Source organism: Dreissena polymorpha, chromosome 10 (genome assembly GCF_020536995.1).
Source record: "Dreissena polymorpha isolate Duluth1 chromosome 10, UMN_Dpol_1.0, whole genome shotgun sequence".
In the NCBI taxonomy this organism is placed as follows: domain Eukaryota; kingdom Metazoa; phylum Mollusca; class Bivalvia; order Myida; family Dreissenidae; genus Dreissena; species Dreissena polymorpha.
In genome coordinates this window covers 75,495,323-75,518,604 of record NC_068364.1, presented here as the reverse complement: position 1 = coordinate 75,518,604, position 23,282 = coordinate 75,495,323, and the positions used below count along the sequence as shown (strand labels likewise).

Below are 23,282 nucleotides of genomic sequence, written 5' to 3'. Positions count from 1 at the left end.
CTGTCCCAAAACTTTAACCTTGGTTAAAGTTTGATAACTTGTGCAATATTGAACATACCAACTTGATATTTACCATGCATGTGTATCTCATGTAGCTTCTCATTTTGAGTGGTGAAAGTTCAAGGTCCATGTCATCATTCAAGGTCAAAGGTCAAATATCATTGTATTTTTCATTCCTTAAACTTTAACCTTCGTTAAAGTTTTATCATAACTTTTTTAATATTGAACACAGCAACTTCATATTTGACATGCATGTGTTTCTCGTGAAGCTGCACATTTTGAGTGGAGAAAGGTCAAGGTCAAGGTCATCCTTCAAGGTCAAAGGTAAAATTAGAAAAAAAATCAAATCATTTCTACATTCAATCTTTTACTACTTCTCGTGCAGCTGCACATTTTTAGTGGTGAAAGGTCAAGGTCAATTATCAAGATCAAAGGTCAAATATCATTGTATTTTCTTGCCTATAACTTTAACCTTCGTTGAAGTTTTATCATAACTTTTTTAATATTGAACACAGCAACTTCATATTTGGTATGCATGTGTATCTCGTGGAGCTGCACAATTTGAGTGGTGAAAGGTCAAGGTCAAGATCATCCTTCAAGGTCAAGGTCAAAATTAAAAAAAATCATTTCTTCATTCAATCTTTTACTTACTTCTCATGCAGCTGCACATTTTTAGTGATGAAAGGTCAACCTTCAAGGTCAAATGTCATTGTATTTTTCTTTCCTAAAACTTTAACCTTTGTTAAAGTTTTATCATAACTTTGTTATGCCCCCGGATCGAAAGATCGGGGGTATATTGTTTTTGCCCTGTCTGTCTGTCTGTTTGTCTGTCTGTCATTCATTGTGTGTGTCCCAAAACTTTAACCTTGGTTAAAGTTTTGCGATAACTTTTGAAATAAAAAAAATCAAAGCGGCGCAATAGGGGACATTGTGTTTCTGACAAACACATCTCTTGTTGTTGTGTGAAATTGCACTGTAAATGTTTACCCCAATTTGTGAACATTTTGAATGCCTACCTCATTGTTCAAATCTTTTTTCGTGACTTTACAACGTTGGCTAACCTGTGGTCGCATTGCAGGACCTATGGTCTGGTACCAGAAATTCGAATACGCAGTCAGCCATTGGCTCCAAAAGGCAACCGAGCACGGGCTAGGCTGCGTCCTGTGCAGCCCCGGATGTTTCAGCCTCTTCCGGGGCTCCTCCCTTATGTTCGTCATGAAGCGCTACACGACGCCACCTACAGAGGCACGCCATTATGTGCAGTATGACCAAGGTATGATAAACCCTTTATTTTTAATCACAGCCATAAAAAGTAACTTTTGGCAGCATAAATGTATGCTTTACTTATAACATCGTATTCAATTTTCATAAAGCACTAATAGAAGGCAGCGATAAGAGATTTTAATGACAAATTAAGTTAAACGTGTCGAAGTGTTTTAAATTATATAGCTATTTTTATATAATTAATGTAATACTAAAAATTGCAAACCAGAAAACTGCGATTTCCCGTGCACGAATGTAGTTTACATCGTAACATTGTTTCCGTACTTGATAAATTCCTGATTATGTACTGTCAACTAATCTAAAGGATAAAATAAAACGATGACTTTTTAAAGATTTGTGAAATTTACATTAAATCATATTCAGATTTTACTAAATTTCATATCAAATATGACCTCGTTTAAATAAATGCTCGTTAGGCTCCACCAATTAAACACATATTAAAATAATTAAATTAGCTGTACATACCATTGATTTCTGTGCGCTTTATTAACAAATCTCTTTGCCAAAATATATACTTGTTTACCTACGTACTGGACATAAACAATTCTGAATCCCCCAAATGAACGTGTTTTGTGCAAACGGTTATAATTGGGTAAGATTTCCGTTCTGTTTGGAGAAATGATGAGGTAAGGTGATGGTCGTTAAGTAAATTGTATTATGTGTGTAAACTTTGTAGGAGAAGACCGCTGGTTGTGCACGCTACTGCTTCAGCAAGGATACCGCGTGGAGTACTGTGCCGCATCGGACGCTCTGACGTACGCACCGGAAGGTAGGCTTGTTTTCGTCTAGTTTTATAGTGATTCAACGCATGGAACAAAATACAACAGACTGTAAATTGATGGATTAAAACACAGAAACAGTCAAACACGTTTCATAATATAATAGTGTACAACTTAAAATATAACCTCTGTGTATGCTTAAACTGTTAATATATAAATATCATTTCAAACTTAACAGTGTCCGCAAAATATATTACGCTTTTCTCCTATGTGTATTTTACTATTGTGGTTTCGTTTCCTCACGCATATACTTATGATATGTTTTCACATAATATTCTGTAAAAAATACTCTTATTTCTTCTACCAATGTTTATATTTTGTCCCCACAATAATTATTTTCGTTCCCGGACCTTGTCCATGACTACTTTCATTTGCATTTCTCCTCATCTCTTTCGTGCCACCCGTTTCTACTAGTTCTTGTCGCATTTTCATTACTGTGCTTAGAGTGTATTATTTCTTTGAGATTGTTTGCTCGATCGTAAATGATCTCTTTGTTTGCATCCCGTGTTTGTTAAGCTCATTCTTGCTTTTTCTTTAGAAATCTTATATGTTTACCTATTATTTTGTTAAGTAAACTATTGTTTATAATTTATCATTATTCTCAAATCTGATCTTGTACTGTGTTAGTTTACTGTACTTTTAGTGCATTTCTCAAAGCGATCCTTTTATCGTGCGTCATATCTATCATCTCTTCCCATGTTTCTACGAGTTCTTCAACTCATTATTTATCATATCTTTCAACGCGTTCGGGTTTCTACGAGTGCATCTTTTGTGTCTACTATATGCTATTTATCACATCGTTCACTTCTTCACAGGATTCTACGAGTTCTACAACCAGCGCCGCCGTTGGACTCCCTCCACCATGGCAAACATCCTTGACCTTCTCATGGACTTCAAGAACATCACCAAGCGCAACAGCGAAATATCAATGCTTTACGTCTGCTACCAGGTGCTTCTCATGGTTTCCTCCATCCTCACGCCAGGCACCATCTTCCTTATGGTCCTCGGTGCCATCAACATAGCGTTCCCTCAACTGTCCCTATACTGGGCTCTCGTACTCAACCTAATCCCTGTCGCCATCTTTATCCTCTTGTGTTTCGTTGCCAAGAGCGAAATTCAAGTAAGAACATGTTGTGTTATAAACATTTCACATATACAATGTTTAAACATTCGTTAGAGTTAAGTTATTGTCATTATTAAATTTTGCATATGTGCGTTATTCTTACTACTATATATTCGACATGTTTTAAAGTGGCAATCCATTGTCCTTAAGTATTACATTAAGAACATTTCGTTGTTTAATTAATTCAACTTTTTTTCTTGATTTCTGGTTTTTGTAGTTATATGCCCCTTCATAAGCCTAAATATGACATATACTTTTCAACGTGCCAAAATGTTTTTGAATATTCGTAGTTTCGTCCTATTCCAAAACATACAATACGTGTTGTAAATATTTGTACAACATTCATAAATACATACATCCATGTCAATAAACTTACGTAAGCCTGCGTTGTGTCCTCTTTCTTCTAACTTTTAATTGCATTCACTGGTTTCTAGATTTGCTACGACATCAATTTGTTCACGACATTCATATTTATGATGACGTACGATTATGTAAATGCTATTCGCCGTTAACTAGCATGCTTACGCTACTATCTTTTCCACGATGTTGTCCCTTACAATTTAGATATCAAGTTATAACATAATGTTGTTCACTGTTTTCTAGCCTTCTTATGCTCCCATCATGTCCAATATCTTATTTATAGAGATGATTTCCGGTTGTTAAATGTAATTCACTGTGTTATAGCTTGCTTATGCCGCCATCTTATCGACGGTCTACTCGTTGGTGATGATGCTGGTGATAGTTGGGCTTATAAAGCAGGCGGCAGAGAACGGCTTCTGTTCCGTCATCAACATCTTTTTGTGCTTTGTCGCTGGCGTAATGATCGTTTCTGCTTTAATTCATCCTCAGGTAACTGCCATTTCCATAATATTCAGTCGCAAGTGACCTTATTTCCATTTGATTGAGAGCAAACGCAGCAGTTGTAGTAGAATCACCTACTTTTAGTTTATTTTCTTTGCCATATATATGTACATAAACAACATTCTCGGCTTCATACGTCATTATGAAAAAGTATTAATGTTATGACCATAAAAAGCTCTACATATTTTTGTATTATTTTCTATCAGAAACCTGCATTAACATTTTGTTCCTATCCAATATTACCACTTTGATAATATAGTACTCTCAATTTGAAATTCACTTTGGTAGCTTGTTTACGTAAATGAATATGAATAAATATTTAATAACGCCATGTATGAGTGGTAACAAATCGCACCAAAAATCGTAGATCGTAACTAGAATATCGAGATGATCGTAATTTCTTTCTAGTGCTAAAAAAGAAAGACAAACATGAACCGCGAATATCGCACTCGGCTGAATTTCGAACAAGCACTGAAATCAATATGCAATAAAAAACGTCTTTAATTGCTGAAAACAAAAACAAAAACAGATAAAATTAACTGATTCTAACCTTGCGTAGTAATATTACAATTGTTTGTGATCGTTCCCGATTACGCCACTCGAAATAGTCCCAACAAATTACACGCAAAAGCAAAGTAATAAGACAAAATATCGCTATATGCCTCAATTAAAATTTAATCAGCATTCCAAATGTTACACACTCAAGGAGAACACAGACGATATTGTTCAAACTGAAATTCTAGTTTCACCAATTCAAAATACAAAAAACCCTGCTATTTTGAATTTACTCGTCAAGCATGATTCAGCATTTATCCCCGTTAATATTGTTAATTTATTATATAAACAACTCTTTTTTTATACACAATTGTACTATCTGGCATTAAAATGTAAAACATTTACTGGTTCTTGTTCTACTCACCAAAATTGTGTAACAACCATGTTAGTTTTCTTCAAGTATTGTTTGCTAACATGACGAGAAAATTCAATGAAAATTCTGCACACATTTACCTATTAAAATGTTCATTTCTTCATCGTCATCGATCTTTTCCGTTTTAAAGCACTTGGTGTAAGCAGGCAATTCTTTGTGGATAGACATTCTTTGATCGACTGACAAAAGAACGACTTATTCAACAAAGAAATAACCTTTAAGCCAACATCGATTTCCTTCAAAAATTTAAAGAACAATTCACTGACACTTTTCTTAATCCATCAATTGTTCAACAAAACAAGCGTTATTCGAGTACATTCTTCATTTAAAGAAATCGATTATTTAGGCTCACCGGTTTCATTCGAGTAATGTCCATATATTCCAACATTTGTATTTACATTATTTATAATAATCCATCGTAAACACACACACACTCGTACCAAATGCAGACATTAGAAACCTGGACATGAATGAGTTGGTGTATGCCACCCTCTACGTTGACGGTAAACCGTTGAGAGACTAGGGTCACGTTGAGGGTGGACTTTCAGTTCTATCGTGGAACGTAAATGGACTATCACAGGAGAAACAGCAGTCTCCAGACTTTGTAAATTTCATTATTAACTCTGATATTTGTTTTCTATACGAAACATGGACAAACTCTTCTAGTAGTATTGCATTAAATGGATAGATAACATACAACTTCTTTTTTGACAATTTAGCACCGAAACGCTCGACGTTGCAGCGGCGGTGTTGTATTGATGTATAAACAGCATTTAAATGATGGTATTTAAATAGTTAAAAATCACAATGACACCATAAAATGGCTTAAATTAGACCATACTTTCTTCCATACTTAACAAGATAGTGTTTTTCGCTGGAGGGAAAAGGGGCATGGCGCAATTCTTTGAAAAAGGGCATTTTATTATATATCTTGAAGATATATATTAGTGCGGAGCCTACATTTGGCCAGAGAACTCGCCATCTTATGATATTTTAACCGTCGATCTATTTGATATTTTAGAAACAGATATATGCACATATTGTGCCTTTGATGCTGTTGTAATATGCGGTGACCTCAACAGCATTGTTGTCGGTCGCTTTGCCGATACGGGCAAATACACTTATATTTCACATAACGGTTGTTCAGTCATAGATTACCTACTTTCGCATGAATGTGACTTTTCAGTGTTAATAGTTTTACTATTGGCTCTTTTAATGAATGGAGCGATCACGCGCCATTGCATTTTACGATAGCATGTTGTTCATTTGACCATGTGAGTCCCGAGGAAAGTTGTTATAAGCTTAGGTGGAACGATGAGTACCGATAACGTTTTCGGGTGGAGATTATTGGTTGCGTGTCCAAGTTGAATTGTATTGTAAATAATAATGATAGCCAAAGAAGACAATCTGTAAACAATACTCTTAACGAATTGAGAGGTGGTACGATAAGTAACGGATCCATTTTTTAGCAAAATTTACTCTATAAATAAAAAACCAGTGTTTTCAAATAATACTTAAGCGCCAAATAAAGAATGGTTTAATGAGGACTGCATGTCTGCCAGAAAGACATACTTACAAGCGCTTAATCGTTTTAACGATGATAAGTCGAGTGAAAAAGATTGTTTTTAATTCAAAATAAGGCTACATATAAAAATGTTGTTAAGAAAAGTAAGAACAGGTTTATAAAATTAAAAACGCAAGAGATTGACAAATTAAAGAAATCGGAACCTAAAGGTGGTAATAATATAACTGTAGATGAATTTAAAGAAAAAATTTATAATCTAAGTCAATGTTTATCTGAATGTAACAATACAGAAGCAGATAGGTTTTGTGCTACTCGTGACTTTGATGAGTCAAACAGCACTTATTCTGAACTCGATGAGCCAATAACTGTTAATGAAATACGCGGTGCTGTTAAATCGTTAAAACGAAACAAATCCACTGGCAGCGATTGTTTGCTAAACGAGTATTTTATTGAATGCATATATATATTAGCATCTCACTTATGTTATATTTTAACAGCATTTTAAACTCTGGCTGTTATCCAGAGAAATGGACGGAAGGTGTTATAATCCCGCTCCATTAAAAGGGAAGTAAAGACGATGTCAATAATTATCGTGGTATAACGTTTGTCAGCTGTATGTCAAATTAAGAGGCTATACTATTTCGGACGCCGAATTCGAATTTCAAAAAGGGCGCTCGACTGTTGACGCCATATTTATTCTTCATTCGTTAGTAAAAACTTTTTTTAACGAGAATAAAAGAGTGTGTGTCATATGCGAGGACATGATGAAATGTTTTGATTCCATAGTTCGTAACGCACTTTGGTTAAAATTATATGAACATGGTAAAATCCTCAAAATCATAAATTGTATGTACGAAAAAGTAAAATCGTGTGTTTGATCGTGTTCTATTTATTCAGACTATTTCAATTACGCTGTTGGTTTACGTCAAGGGGAGGTAATATCGCCTCTCCTATTTTCTCTTTTCGTTGAAGAACTTGAACTATTTTTGCAAAGTGACATACAGTCTGGCTTACAACTTGATGAGATTGTTTTGATTTTATTATTATTTGCAGATTATATGGGTATTGTAGGTAAAACTCCGGAAGAAATACATGCCCATCTAGATTGTTTGTACACATATTGTGATACATGGGGCTTACGCGTTAATACTTCTTAAACTAAGATAATGGTGTTTCGGAAACGCGGAGGACTGCTTCCTTCGGAAACTTGGACCTACAGTAGCCAGCCCATTGGTGTGGTCAATGATTTTAACTATTTAGGATGTGTTTGTTTACTATACTGTAAATGTTGGTCTAAACATTGAACATCTCATTGGATAATCCTTAAAAACTTCAAACCTTTTATTGTTTAAATGTCAACAGTTTGATTTTCAGCATAACACTCTATGTAAATCATTTGACGCATTTGTGTCCTCTATCATCAATTATTCTTGTGTAATATGGGGCTATACAAAGTCAAAAGAAATTGAGCGCATTCATCTTAAGTTTTGTAAACGGATATTCAGATTAGGAGTAATACTTGTACAGCAGGTGTTTACTGTGAACTTGGTAGATTTCCGCTGTATGTTCAATGATATGTACGGTTGTTGAAATATTGGTTAAAAGTGGTCAATAGTGACAACATTATTTTACGCAAAGTGTATTTTGATGCACTTAGAGATTGCCAGAAAGGTTATAATAACTGGGTAACGAATATAAAGAAACTTTTGAATGATTTGGGGTTCACTTTTGTTTTCGAAAACTACGCTTGTATCAATGAAAAAACGTTTGTATGAGAATACAAAAATAGACTTATTGATTGTTTTAAACAAAAGTGGTTCAGGTCGCTACAAAGTCCAGTTTTGATGTTATAAAAGAAATATAAACTAATTTTTGAATACGAAACATATTAAGATATTATACATAGAAGCTAACCATTTTATTTTAGTCGACTCAGACTCTTGGTACATCCTTTAAGGATTCAAACCGGGAGGTTCGGTAGAAATCGAATCCCGCGAGAAGAAAGGTATTGCCTTTGTTGTAACACAAGGGGCATCGAAGACGAATACCATTTTGTACTTGTTTGTTCAAGTTTCACAACAGTTTGGAAAAAAGAACATCCAAGCGAAATATCATACAAATCCATCTGTATTAAATTTTGTAGAACTTATGAAATCGTGTAAAAGAGAAGATCTTATCAAACTTTCCCTATACATCAAAGAAGCTATGTTTCTCCGAAAAATTCTTTTTAATATTGTCGAGGGATCACAATAGTCTTTTTTGTTCATCCTCATTGCTTATTTCTTTATTAATTTATACCGTTACATAAATTTAGTTATTTGAATATATTAGATTACATCCCCTCTGCTTACTACTTTATAAATGTATGTTATTACTGAAATTTAGTTATTTGAATATATAAGATTACACATGTATTACTAACATTGTCATTACCATGTTGACACAAGACCTTTTGTATCATATGTACACATATGAAGACGATGCACTTTGAGTTAATCAATTCATCAGCTGTGTTTGGTTACATTAAGATTTGTTCCTGTCAGTGATTGCTCGAAATTTAAACGAGCTCGATATTCGCATTTCATGTTTAATGTCGATCGCAGAGGTAGAAAAATATTCTCACCAACTCAATGGTCGCGGTTTATCTTTGAATGTTTTTGTAAGTACTGACTCAACTTCAGCCTAGCTGGTTAACGTTTGAATATTGATCTGAGAGCTAGCATGATATTCGACGTGCTCGATATTCACGAATCATGTGTTAATTACGATCAGAAAGTTAAATCTATATTCGCCCGATCTCGATATTCGCGGTTCGCTTTTAAATATAAATGTCATGTCAAGTCTTAATTTCAACCTATTAATGTAGTTTTTAACCTATCTGATATTCGCAGTTCATGTTCAAATTTCGATGTCGGAGCTGGCGCAATATCCGCAAATGAGAAACAAAATTACCAGCACAACGTCAAATCTTTAAACTCGTTAAAATTCCACGCCCCGTTTTCTTGCATGACATGCACATGTTTTTTGTTCCAGGAGTTCTGGTGTATCGTCCACGGGTACCTCTACTTCCTCGCCATCCCCTCAATGTCGATGCTGCTGATGCTTTACTCCATCGGAAACCTGCACGTGGTGTCCTGGGGAACCAGGGAGGATCCGAAGCCTACCGCAGGTGAGACGCTTGGTTGAGTGATTCAGGTGATGTCGCATTTATCAAACTAAGTTATATATAATATTTGATTCAGCGCTTCCGATAGAAATTGACGTCACGTCATTTTTCCTTGGGGAAAGCGGGGACTTAGATATTTGATTGCTGAAAAAAAATTCGTAGCACAAAGAACGCGAAGATGCAAGTCGTTTACGCTGTATCTACAGCGCTACAGTCGTTGGGATAGGTCAGTATTGATATGAGACATGTACAATAATTATATACAGAAATCATGAAATTCCGTAGCTCATATGCGGAGTTAACAGAGCGAAAGACCGGATTTACTTTTAAGATTGTACATGCTGTATATTGGATAATAGCGTACATGTGGATTATCGGACGTCCTAGGGACTACCACCATTTCTAAAATATACATACGGCTGCCGTTTTTGAGCGTAATTTACATTATATCTCCAAATGACTTTACCGGACACAATTAATAAGATATTGGTGAGTTTAAAATAGTTTTATTCTATTCTATAAGCTCTGTCTCAGTTTTGTATTGTTTCAATGTTCAGTTTAATGTAAATTTATTTTAGCTTATGTTCTTAACTGCACTTTATATTAATATATATAGTGTTTCGTACAATGCCAATAAGAACAATATAAGATGTTAGAAATGATGAAATGATGAATAAAAACATAAAGTTTTTTTTCAGATCAAAAGCCAGGCGAGGCCGATCAAACCCCGCCCCAAAAGAAATGGTCGATGCAGGGATTGCTGGACAAGAGCGGATTGTCGAGGTAAAAATACATATATATTTTATTTTAATTGCCAGACAAGATTCATGCATGTTGTATTCATATAAATATTGGAAAGTGTTCATATTGTTGTATTTGACTTAATGGGTCTTTATTTTCCAAATGGGTCATTTTGTCAGCGGAATGGTTGATCTTAACTGTTTGTTTTCGTCTCATCCGACAATAAAAAGCAACACTATCAAACTACAATTAAGCCATTTTTTGTTAAAAACTTCACTGATACTTCCACCAGATTTATGAACTGTTTAAGGCTAAATAAAAGTTTAAAAAATGCTTATTTACATGGTCACAGGTGTGTTTGTTGCCCACAAGAGACGCCGGACACCGTAGATATGAAACTGAGCGCTATCTTGGAACGCCTGGATGACCTTGAAGCTAAGCTCGTTGATCCGTCCTCCGATCACAAGACAAATGGAAATGAGTCGGAAGCATCAGACTTGTTCAAAGATACCAAAGAGAGAAGTATGACATAATATCATAATATTTCGATATTTTCTTTATATTACAATGACATAAATAATGCCCTTACAAACAAAAATAATGAAGGGCAATATTAAATATTCTTCGATGCTTTCGATGTGCTTGATATAACATTGTCATTTGTGTGGTTAATACTACAAATATAAGTTGTTGCTTTTATTCAGTTTTTGAAGAACTTATTTATTACAATTCGAATATTATGATTGCTGAAATTTTATACTAGTAATACATTTATGTTTTATGGGTTTTTGTATCGGATTTATTATCAATAATTAATAATTATCACTAAAAATAAATAATAATAATAATAATATCTTTATTTCTTTATTTTCCGAAGGTAACTCATTAAGACATCACATTGATACAAAGTCATGCAAACAGTTTAACAATGGTAATCTTATTTTAAAATAAGATTTTCAAATGCACCGTATTTAAGCAATATTATTTTATTTAAAAGTCATATTTTTTTATTGCAAAATCGCAATTAATGTTCTACGCAAAAGGCACTGCCATTGATGTGTTTTGTTTCCAAAGCAAAATCGATTTTGTTGTTCAGCAAATAAAAAAAATTCTTCTGCTTGATTCGAAAAAGCTCTTTTTTTCTTGTTTATTAAATGATAAAAAACACAGATTGACATTTGTTATAGTTAAAACATTCAGATGTAAAAACATACCAAACAAGAAATTACCACAGATATTTGAAAATAATATCGTTGCAGTATTAAACTAACGGTCTTCTTTCAATGATGTAGTACTACAACAGCAAAGTTTATAAAACACGTTTCATGTTTGTATAGTTACCATAGCAACTGCATTCTCATGTACATATTTCAACCTCTTAAATTCCTCTGATATGACCGAAAGTCAACTCTCTGTTCGAAGACGCAGATGACAACAGCAACCGTGTGCAACATGGACCGGGTCAATGGACACAGGACCCTGATTTCCAGAAGAGCATAACCGAAATACTCCCCATCGAGGAAGTGACCTTCTGGCGAGAGCTTATCGACACTTACCTGTTTCCGATTGAAGTTGATAAGAAGCAACAGAAGAAAACGGAGTCGGAACTGATAGAACTGAGGTTTGATGGCAGCTGGTGTTTCTGCACTAGCTGCTGCTGTTGTTGTTGTTATAAAAAAAGACGTGTCTTTGCAACTAAGAGACGTTGTTTATTCGGTTTTTACGTTTTGATATTTGCCGATTAGTCTAAGTTTTAATATTTTTCATTAAAAAAGGATTGGTATTATACTACTTTTATTACGAACAACTGCAATTTCCAGATATATAACACACAGAATTGTGTTTTGGCTTTAAAACATCTTGGTCTTTCCAGTTTCCACCTCGTATTTCTAAGATTAATCACCAAGTTTTCACGAGCAAAAAATAGTTTTTCTCTGAATTTGATTCAACCCCAGAGAAAACCCCTTTACTTGTTTATGTTTTACAAATAACGTGAGTTTTCTTGTCACGTTCCAACGGGATAAAATGTAATGTCAAATAAAAATCTTACTTTGTGTGCGTGTGTGTGTGTTTTATTACTAGAAACAAGGTGTGTCTATTCTTCCTCCTCGTGAACGCACTCTTCGTGACGATCGTCTTCTCCCTACAGCAAGTGAACGCCGACTCCGGCGGCAACATCTCCATACAGTTGCCCTGCGCCGCCGGAGGACGCGGGGCGTCCATTGAGCCCATCAGCATCGCGTTCACCGCCGTGTTTGGGGTACTCCTGGTAAGTGTAGAGAAATAACATTACCTTAGAGTTTGTTTCACATTGCATTTTTTCACATATACGTATAAAGGAACCATCCTCGATACTTATTAGTGAGGGCGTTTTACCTATGGACTAGGATCGTACTTTCGATTCTCGCACACTTGCTCTGTTACTGTCGGTTGTCTAACCAACAGCTACTTAATTTTAAGGATACCGATTCACTTCCTGCAAAGCGCTGAGTTAGCATGTCCATTAGTAAAAGTGTCTAATAAAGTCATATCTTGCCAACATTAATATTGAGAGGTGTAACAGTTTAATAATCAAGCGCACTTAAATTATGTTGAATGATGTATACGAATGTATAATGTTCTCTTGCTTTAAAGTTTTTATGTACGGATCTTGTGAATGCACAATCATCGTGTAAATTTTGCACCGTGGACACATACGTTTTAATGCAATTTTAGCAGCGACAAATGGGCAATGAAACCTGAAGTACACACGTTTGAAACGCAGTGTAGAGAAAGACGCATCAAAAATAAATTATCTAATTTAGTTTTGTAATTAACGCATATAATATACAATGCCGTATTGCCATGATAAAACAGACAACATATTGCATTGCAATTTGGACATAAACGCCGTAAATAACAATTATATATTGAATACACAATATTGGTTTTGCAATACAGACATGACGCATTTGGTTTACGAAGGTACGCATTCGTATGTACAGAGGTGCATTAAACATTTAATGTTGCTAAGTAGTATGAACAAAGATGAAACTAATATAAATTGCAATGTGTGAAAATGCGCATTTGATATTCAACATTTGCAGAGACGCATTGAACATACAATATTTTCACTGCAATTTTGACATACAAAAATTGAATATGCAGTGTTTCAGTGCAATATGGATACAATCACATTGCATGTAAAATGGATTTGTATTAAATAATATTTTACAACAACAATTTTGTTTTTGCCAGACAATACAGTTTCTATGCATGTGTATTCATCGGATGTCCACGTTCCTTGAAATACTCTCCATAACGGAACTTGGACTATTCACGTCGAAACGCGCGCAGACATCCAAAGACTCCACTGTCCCGGTCAAAGACGGACTGAAGTTAGTTCAAAATATGCTGGTTGGTTATTTTTCCCTTTAAATTTTTTCAAACAAACAAGTCGAAATCACCCTTTAAGCATACTCTCAACGGATATTGTTTTCGATTAGGCAAACATCAGTCTTCATTTTGGTACGCCCCGTGATTTCTTATTGAATGTAATGTTAATTGTATGTCGTCAGTAACATTTTTGTTAAAGAAAACATGTGGTAAATCGTCGTATTTACACAGCAAATGAAAAAAGGAAACATTCTAGATTTTCTTCTCCCAACATTTGTCTTTTATCCGTGTTAAAAGGTATGTAGCAATAATAATAATCTTGATTAAGAATTCAAACACCGTCTAAATCCAAAAAACTATATGTCGCTTTGAATGTGAGTTGCGGAACATACCATATTTGAACGTATGATCTGCATACAACGGCATATCCAAAATAATTACAACTCTTGGTAAAATTATTAATCATAAAATTCACAAGTACCCATATGACGTATTTTAGACGGTAAAAGACGACGACTTAAAACCAGAAGATCCTTCAGTCGGAAATGTTGCAGGATTTACAGCCGCCACAGACGACACGGACGAAGCCGGCGTGATGCAGAATGTCGTACGCCGGAAAGAGCTGTTGTCCACTCTGACCAGTCGGCGTCGAGTTGACAAAGTGTACAGCTCGCTTAACACTACATACGTGAAAAACTTAAAGTAATAATGCGAGGATTTTTATATTTATAATCTAAAGTAATTTATAGTTTTGCATTTTATCTTTATTATACGTTTTTCTCATTTGAAATTATGTTATTCGTAATAAAAGGGGCTCATAAATCCTGGTGATCAACGTGCTCATTACCAAAAAATGTTGGTTGATTGCAGCCGCTTTTTATTACAGTATTCGACGGTCCGCTTTTTAAATTGATCATTTAATGCATTCATTAGCTTAATTACATTGAATCCTCCATACGAATGAAAATGCTGCGGTTTGGAAATATATTGCTTAGTGCAGCAAAACAAAATAACGAAATACACTGAATTTAATTAAATTTGAAACAATACTGTTTTTCGTTGTATAGAAAATTACAATCCGAAGAAACACACAGACAAGGGTTCAAATCCGACCGGGGAGAGTTTGGAAAAATTGACCCCAAGACTGTCCACGCAATGGCCCGGATGTCAATGGACCCCAGGTACTTTGTTTGACGCTATGAACATTACACAGGCACGAGTCCAGATTAAGTATATTTTCGAATATTATCTTGAAGGTGTCAAAGAAAATTTCGTAAACCAATGATAAGAGGTATAATCACTAACTATACGATTCCAGATTAAGCTTGTTTTTAAAATTAAATTCCCATTTATTCATATGTAGCTTGAAATAATTTATTAAAATATTTTAATATTAAGGCTAAGTTATATATTAGTAAGTTCGTAACAAGCTGAACAATGCTATGCAGTCTCATGCAGGTTTACAAGACAGTCGGATAAGGATTAACAGTGCAGTTACGTACATTTTCCTTATCTGGTCCTTCACGTCCATCATAAAAATGTTAATATTCATCAACGTTTCGTTGTCATACGCACACTAGTAATTCTAACAATCTTCTGATCTTTCGAAAGTTTTTCTTTATCTCCAGAAACAAAAGATCTATTATGCAACGAGGTGTCGTCGTCTCCAAAAGTAGGGGTATAGTGACCCGAAGCGCAAAAAATGAATATTCAAATGTATCCTCCTCCGGATCATCGCAAGTAACAGCCGGCGAAATTACTGACAGCCCATCGAAGGACAAGTTCGATGAGAGGACCAGTAACGGAATGGAGTCCGAAAATGCGTCCAGTAAGCTTTAAGCTTGCATAAACAAATGTGATCACAGACGAAAGATATTTTAAGTACGATACTGAAAAACTAACACAAACTTAAACGCCAAATCCATTATAATATACATCAGGGGTAGAATTCTAAGCGCTCATCAGTCACCTTACACGTAAAAGAGAACAAACGCTGCTGAACATACATGACATAATTGAACATGTATCATACTAGTGTTTGTGCCAGCATTTGATATTGTACATAAAATGAGAGCAAACATAACGCAATGATTGTAGCTGCAATAAAACATCTGAAGCAATTAACCATATTGATGATACATTATTAACGAACAGTGTTTAATTTTAAAATACTTAAACATTTATGTTACTTTGAATGTATGCTTCTGATGTATTTGTTTACCAGTTTGTCTTATAAATCATTATTCAAGACTCCTGGCGTTGTATGATTGTAATCTACTTTGTATTGTTATTAAAACTCTTATTTAGTTTATGTTTTATATTTTGTTTTTTATTTGTGAGGACAGTTTTATGCTCGAGATTTGATGTATTGGCATGATTTGATTTGTAAAAGACAAATAACAGTGCCTTTATTCAATCATGTATTTCAACATACTAATCAGATGTCATAAAACATACATGATAACTCCCGGTTTGCGTTGTTATTTTTCATCCTAGTCTTGGAATTCTATATAAACATACATATCATATATGAAAACAGATATATATTCTACTTTAACTATGATACATACGAGGAGCGCCAGATTATATTTGAACAAAATCAATGACGCTAAATAGGATTTACAACAGTGCATTTATTAAAGTAAGTTTTCAATTTGAGATCAATGACATGCTTAAATAAGCCGACACATTTTTGCTACTATTTAAGAGTTTTTGAACTGTAACAGAGATAACGTTTCGTACCGTACACGGTGTTTGCAGCTTCCCAATTTACCAAAGAAAAGTTCAGAAGCATCCGGACATTTCGGGAGAAATATTTTACTGTCAATAAAGTTCCCTCTCTCCGTCTTAAGAAACTGTTTAGATGTGTGTCTTATATATACTCTTTATTTTCAATTTTCTATGATTTAAGATACATACAGTATCATGCAAATATACATTTACATTTATACATATACATATAAACATAGAGTTAATTACTATTTACATTAACAATAGTTTACATCTGAATATTATGTATAAAAAAGATCAATGACACGTCTGTTTGTTTTAAAATACGATACAATTACTTTGACGTAATACACATATGAATGAAATTACATATACTTCTGGTTGTCCAATCGATGATGTTGGCCAGTGAAAGCAATAATGTCAATATATCATATGAATTAATATCGGGGAGCATGTCACACACGCGTAGTAGTGTAAGTCTATAATCGCTCAGTCTTTGACAAAAGACGACATAATATTGTTTCGGATAATAAGACCACAATGTCTGCAAAGATGTCCGGGAGTTTGTCCATGTGTGTTCATAAGGGCATGGACAGCTGCCGAGTCTCGCGTTGTTTCGCGAGGTGTCCTCACGTTGCGTCGCTGTTTCGCGTTTTCTCTTGCAGCGAACCTTTCGTAACACGTATTACCCACCTCCTAGCATTTAATATAACTGTCATGATCTAGCCCACAGCTTCTTAATTTGCGCCATGTTGAGCTGATAATACTTTGGTAAAAATGCTATAAACATTTCCGTAAGAGATGACATAGACGACATATCAAGTTGGGTCGGTACATGTACATAATTGAAAAATAGAAATAAATCTGTTTATTGTGAATTTTAATTCGATGCATTTGGTGTTATTGATTACGTAATAATTTTTGCACTTGGATACCTTCAATGCAAATTTGTTATTTCATATGTTTATTTGAAATAAATTACTTTTGAAGGTATTAGGAGTGCAATCTTGTAAATTTTGAATAGAAGTTGGCATTATTTATGCGTGGGTGGCTTTGTTTTTATTTATAGTATGGGTGGCTTTGTTATTATTTATTGCTAGCATGTAACTGTATGATTGTGAATATGTTTACAATACACAAAGCATAAATAATGATATAAATATACTGATTGAGCTTATAATAATCTGATAACTATAGCAAGGTCAATTAAGGACTTAAAATACAATTTTTGTCCTGATTTCATGAAGACTTGAGATATTTATGCACATAGAGTATCAAGATATGGGGTAATCCACAAATAAAAAGTATTTTTGGTCTGTGTTGTGCGGGCTCTTTTTCCATGACTATGAAAGTGAAATTTTCATGTGAAAAGGATGTCATTTTTTTTCTGAAGTATTTCATTCAACCATTGCATATAATGAACTGTTCTGCATATAATTTTCCATTTTGATAGGCGTTTGTTAGGTGATCAACAAGAGATGATCAAGGTACCAGAGAAAAAGGGTATACATTTGTGCTCATGAGAAAATGGGTATACATTTCAGAAAATTTTACCATTTAAGATGTTTAAATACCGCTTGACTAAGGCTCTTTATTCATCTAGCATTAACATGTGTACTATATCTTTTTAACATTAAACAATAATATTTAATGTACAAATTTAATCTACCAATCAGTACAGATACTACTTAACATATATTTGACTGCATTGAATGTAGGAACTAGCTTAAATATTCATTAGAAAACAAAATTAGGAGGTGAAATATTCATTCCCTGAAGCTCTGACCCTGGAGCTATGTTTATATATCTTTAAACACACTGATTAAAGAAGTAAAACAATACATTGATACAGCAGAGGGAACAAAATCATCCCCTCTAAACAACATGATACATAATTATGTATAATATTTTTGGATCTGGATCTGGATTGGTACACAACAAGACCTTTAGGTATGCGCGCTGCGGGAGAGAGATGAGAGTGACTAACATTTTGGATTTAATTTAGTTCACTGAAATTCATCACTGATGTTACAGTATGATCTCATTAGATATAGATGTACATGATGGTATCAAGCAACATATATTAAATAATTATCAGTATAAATTACTGTCATGATTTCAGTATCATTTAAATGATTCCAGTCAAGTTTATCATTCATATACATTAATTTTGTAAATATTATCAATATAAGTATACTAGATGCAAACTCTTTTGAAATGATACAGTTTGATATACTGTATATAATGTAACTACACATCCAAGCAGTCCATCAAACCATTGCAACTGAGCCACCTGGTGTGCCAACGCACAAGCAGAAAAGTCAAATGCCTTCTGACTTAGTGCAATATACTATTTATCACATCTACATTATTTACAGATACATGTTTACATTTGTATGTGTTTGAAAAAATGTATCATCTTTAATGTCATCATCTGACCATGCATGTCCTAGGTTTCAAAATGTAGGTCCTGGTCTGACACATTGGTAACATTAACGTTAAACTGTTACCAGGCTTCTGGAATTAATTTTTATTGAACTATGTAAGGAAATCTAAATCTGGTACTGATTTTTCTTGCCATGTCAAACTTAAAGTGTCAAAGACAAATGAAAGATGCGTTCATAAATTATTGTCCCATTGTTTACTACTGCTGTGAGTTTTCAATATAACTGATGACCATCATGTGAGAGAAAATTCACATTATCTTAGTATATCAGGTTTAGCAGCCTTTTAGATAACAAATTGGCTAGTTTTCAATATCGCTTCTGGGGATCAAACCCGCAGTGCAACCTCCTGCAATCAAAATCGACACTCTACCACTAGGCTTTTAGGAAGATTCTGAAATTGTTCGATCCCTCGAGAGCAACCGAACCAAACATTAAGTCAAATATTGCCTACTCGGTTTTATTGAGTCGGTTCATGAGATATAATGGAAGGTGCAACATCTCTCACGCCCCCTAGCAACGCCTTATGCAGTATTCAATTCTCAAAACGAACGTGTTGGAGTCATTGATCCCGAGGGACCAGAAAAAACTTGATTAATGTTGGAAATACAATCATTTGATTAATGACAATTCTATTATTTGAGCCAGGTCACAGGAAAAGGGCAGTCTAATCAGTATCCAATTAAACTATTTGTTATTTTCAGAAATTCGCTTTTAAGCAAACAGCTTTCAAGCGACTGCAGGCTGATCTGGATCCAAAACTGGCCACAATCGCCTTAATGTCTCTTTTACTGTGACACAATTCATTTAACTTTTAATGATATCAAGTACTTTAAATAGAAAGAAAACTGAATCCAAACCAGTAATTTAAGTAATGATTTGTAATCAATGTTGAATTTCAGGACAGCTTGGTGATCTGCAATTCCATATGATATGTTGATATCGGGTATCATAGTCATTTAATAAGTCACAAAATGCTCGAATACAATAAATAAAGCAAACTGTCACTTTAATTGATCACTAAAAATACCAGTTTGCCAGTTTTACCGTGTCAGGCTGTCAAGATCCAGAAAGTCCTTCATTCACATCAAATATATCCTTCGAATTCCATCCATTGTCGTCATTAGAGGAGATTTAGTGAATAAATAACTCATATATCATAAATGACAGTTTCTAAATAGACAAACAAGCCGATTTATGCTGTAAGAACGTTTTGACACGAGTTTCAACATTCTTTCATGGGCGCGGTCATTGTTGTATGTTGAGGCAAGAACGACAACTCTGCTAGGAGAATGTTATCAATGATAATCAGCGATGTATGCCGATTGAGAAAATCGAGCTATCTCAATCGGACTGGCTCGATCTTTTACATAGGTCGCCATAGTGAAGAATTTTCATGATATTATTACTTAGAGGAGCTGCTTCGCTGAAGCAGCATCGTCAAAAAGCACTGTCTTATAAGAAGTTGAATAAAGAGAAGCTTATCTTCAAACCTCAAATTCTGAGTTCTGATATGTGTATATATATTCGGTACACCTAATAATAAGTGAAAATGTAGCATCATTTAAGTGGTATAAACGATACTTAAAATAGCAGTTGGACATCATTCTCTTATTTTTTTATTATAACCTCCAATTATGTCAATATTTGACGGTAATGGTGTTTACAGGACACAGTCACCATTGTCGGATTAACCAGTGCAAATAGAGCATTGTTACTTTTCGTTCAAAAATGAATAGTTTACACCAGAGTAATTTGGATTTAAAAATAATATTTGTTTAAGCCTTTATGGCAAAAGCGGCAAATTGTCCGTTTGTGACATACACGAATCTATGTAATAAATAGCACAGTTAATTTCCTCTGATCTCAAATATATATTTATGTTTTCATCAAGTAAAAGTAAGAAGAATTTAAGGTCGCACAAATAAATTACAGCCGTTGGAACATATAATCGTGTTTGCATCTGAAGATGTACAATGACATGATCTGTTGAATTCATAAATTCACTGAAGGTGCTTTATATGGCTGTTATGATTGTCGATGCATTATTTACGATTACGACAGGCATTTCAAATAAAGGCGATGTATATAATACCAATTGTTGAAAGGAATTTCGCAAATCAGCGTGCTGAACTAGAATTGCAACAGTTGAAAATGCGGGCAGTTAATTCAATGTCACTTGATATTTGTCACGTTTAATATTTATCCTTTACCAATACACGACAAAATCTCATACATATAGGATCTTGCATGAGTGGTCGTTTTGTATTGAATTTATTAAACAAGTCATCTAAAAAAAGATAAAAACGAGGCTTGCTTTATTTAGATGACGAGTTTAATAAATTCAAAACAAAACGACCACGAATCTAAGATTCTATTTCAATGGCCAACAAATTTTCTTTTTAGTTTATGCTCTTTTCACCGTTTATTCACATTGTAAAAGAGTTTAACTGAATAAATTCGCTGGAATAATGACGTCATTTCGTCAAAAAATGACGTCATTTCACATTTATATAACAAGTGTAATAACATCCGTGTAATAAACAAAATTGAGCATGACGTTAGTTCACTCCTGGAGCGTAGGTCATGTTATAAACTCTGATAATTGAGTATCGTTCTGAGAAAACTGGGCTTAATGCTGTCCGCACAGGCTAATCAGGGACGGCACTGTCCGCTTTTATGGTATATTTTGTTTCAAAGAAGTCTCTCCTTACCGAAAATCAAGTTTAGGCGGAAAGTGCCGTCCCTGGTTAGCCTGTGCGGACTGCACAGGATAATCTGGGACGACACTTTACGCACATACATTATACACAGTTTTATTAAAACGCTACTCATATAATAAACATCATATGTTAAAAATTCACACAAAAAACTATATATACTGAAAGCAAACAATAAATAAGCACTAAATTAATACCAGATAGTATAACAGAAACACCCCAAATGCGTTTGCACAATGTTCACATCGAGTTTTATATTGCGATGTTTAAAAAGCATGTGCAGTTATTTTCGCCGTTCATCTTTTTAATGGGATGGTCTTGATCGTGCATTGACGCTCTGAGGTCGTATTCCCGAAGCATCTTAAGTTAAACTTTATTCATATCCTTAAATTGGGAAATTGTCTTAGTTGTTTCATTTCATATTGTAATATCTTGGCATCAAGATATACATTTAAATAACATCATTATGCCAATTTTATTTTAGGAATACCAAAAAAGTTGAAAAAAACATGTGTTTCCTTATTTAGTAAAGAAATACATAACATTGTAATTTTGAACTTAAGTGAAATTATATAAGAAATGTCTTAAGATGTTTCTGGAATACCACCCCTGCTTTATAAAATGATTGAAATATGCCTTCATAACCATGTTGTCAGGTATACGAGCGCGCTATTATGATGTCAGCTTTGGGCCATTGTGAGATTTTTCGCCCTTAATCAGTTTAGATCCCTTATTTCATGCCATTAATGGATCGTTCACTTGTATTGAACCCGATTGTATTAATTGATTTTCTGTTCTGTGTCTAGGTGTGCGGGTAAATGGTCACTTGTTTCAAATAAAGGACCGCGAATCGATCATACGGAGAATCTTCTGCTCGAGCGGGACTTTATGTATACATTATAGTTGTCTGCATTTGAATTCATTGTTCAAAGGAGGACAAAATACCTCATGAATTTAAATGTGAGATAATAAATATATTGAACCAGTTTTAACAGCATGGTTTATGATAAGTTTACTAAGGAGAGTACAAAACAGTGTACAATATAAGAACGTTGTTACCTAAGCGTAAATGTAAACATTAGCAGAAAATCTCCATCAGAGACAGATAAATATTATTAGCAAGACAACGTATTCTATTTGTTTCATGGCCGATTCGAGTATTCAACTGACAAAAAGCAATAAACACAGACACACAACTGATAACCGTGATCTTGGTATACAGTGATAATTTATAATAACATAATATGAAAAAGCAATTATAAACAACCATCGCATACATCTATATTTCAAAAGAAATGCCGCTGTCTTTAAAACCCGTAAAAATTCGATTTCAGTGCATTTTAAAACGTTTTCGCACCTAACTTACATTCAATAACGGTGTTTTAAGCGAGAAGGATTACATCAAAGTCGCAAATTTTCAAACATTCCGATTTACTCGCCATTTCACTCAAACCGGAAGTGACGTAAATTTTATACATGTTAATGCTCTCAATAATGAACCGGCATTATAGGTCAAATGTGGTATTTCTCGCAACATATATAAGAAAAAATGATTAAAAAATGGAAGATGATAGTGATTATCGATAGTTTTCCGTTGAACCCTTAC

The 23,282-nt window shown here is 34.3% G+C and overlaps 1 protein-coding gene across 4 annotated transcripts in view; it reads left to right on the top strand.

The window, feature by feature from the left end:
- The window catches only part of LOC127847095 (chitin synthase chs-2-like), a 60,549-nt gene extending 44,460 nt beyond the window's left edge, over window positions 1-16,089 (top strand). For all 4 annotated transcript variants that reach the window (XM_052378701.1, XM_052378703.1, XM_052378700.1 and 1 more), the window contains 13 exons: window positions 1,079-1,273; window positions 1,961-2,053; window positions 2,879-3,183; window positions 3,871-4,035; window positions 9,534-9,669; window positions 10,365-10,449; window positions 10,760-10,929; window positions 11,830-12,028; window positions 12,490-12,676; window positions 13,645-13,803; window positions 14,282-14,484; window positions 14,850-14,963; window positions 15,411-16,089. In XM_052378701.1, the coding sequence (XP_052234661.1) occupies window positions 1,079-1,273; window positions 1,961-2,053; window positions 2,879-3,183; window positions 3,871-4,035; window positions 9,534-9,669; window positions 10,365-10,449; window positions 10,760-10,929; window positions 11,830-12,028; window positions 12,490-12,676; window positions 13,645-13,803; window positions 14,282-14,484; window positions 14,850-14,963; window positions 15,411-15,621 (2,222 nt within the window). In that variant the 3' untranslated portion in view covers window positions 15,622-16,089. The remainder of the gene's footprint in view (window positions 1-1,078; window positions 1,274-1,960; window positions 2,054-2,878; window positions 3,184-3,870; window positions 4,036-9,533; window positions 9,670-10,364; window positions 10,450-10,759; window positions 10,930-11,829; window positions 12,029-12,489; window positions 12,677-13,644; window positions 13,804-14,281; window positions 14,485-14,849; window positions 14,964-15,410) is intronic.
- The last annotated feature ends 7,193 nt before the right edge of the window (window positions 16,090-23,282 follow it).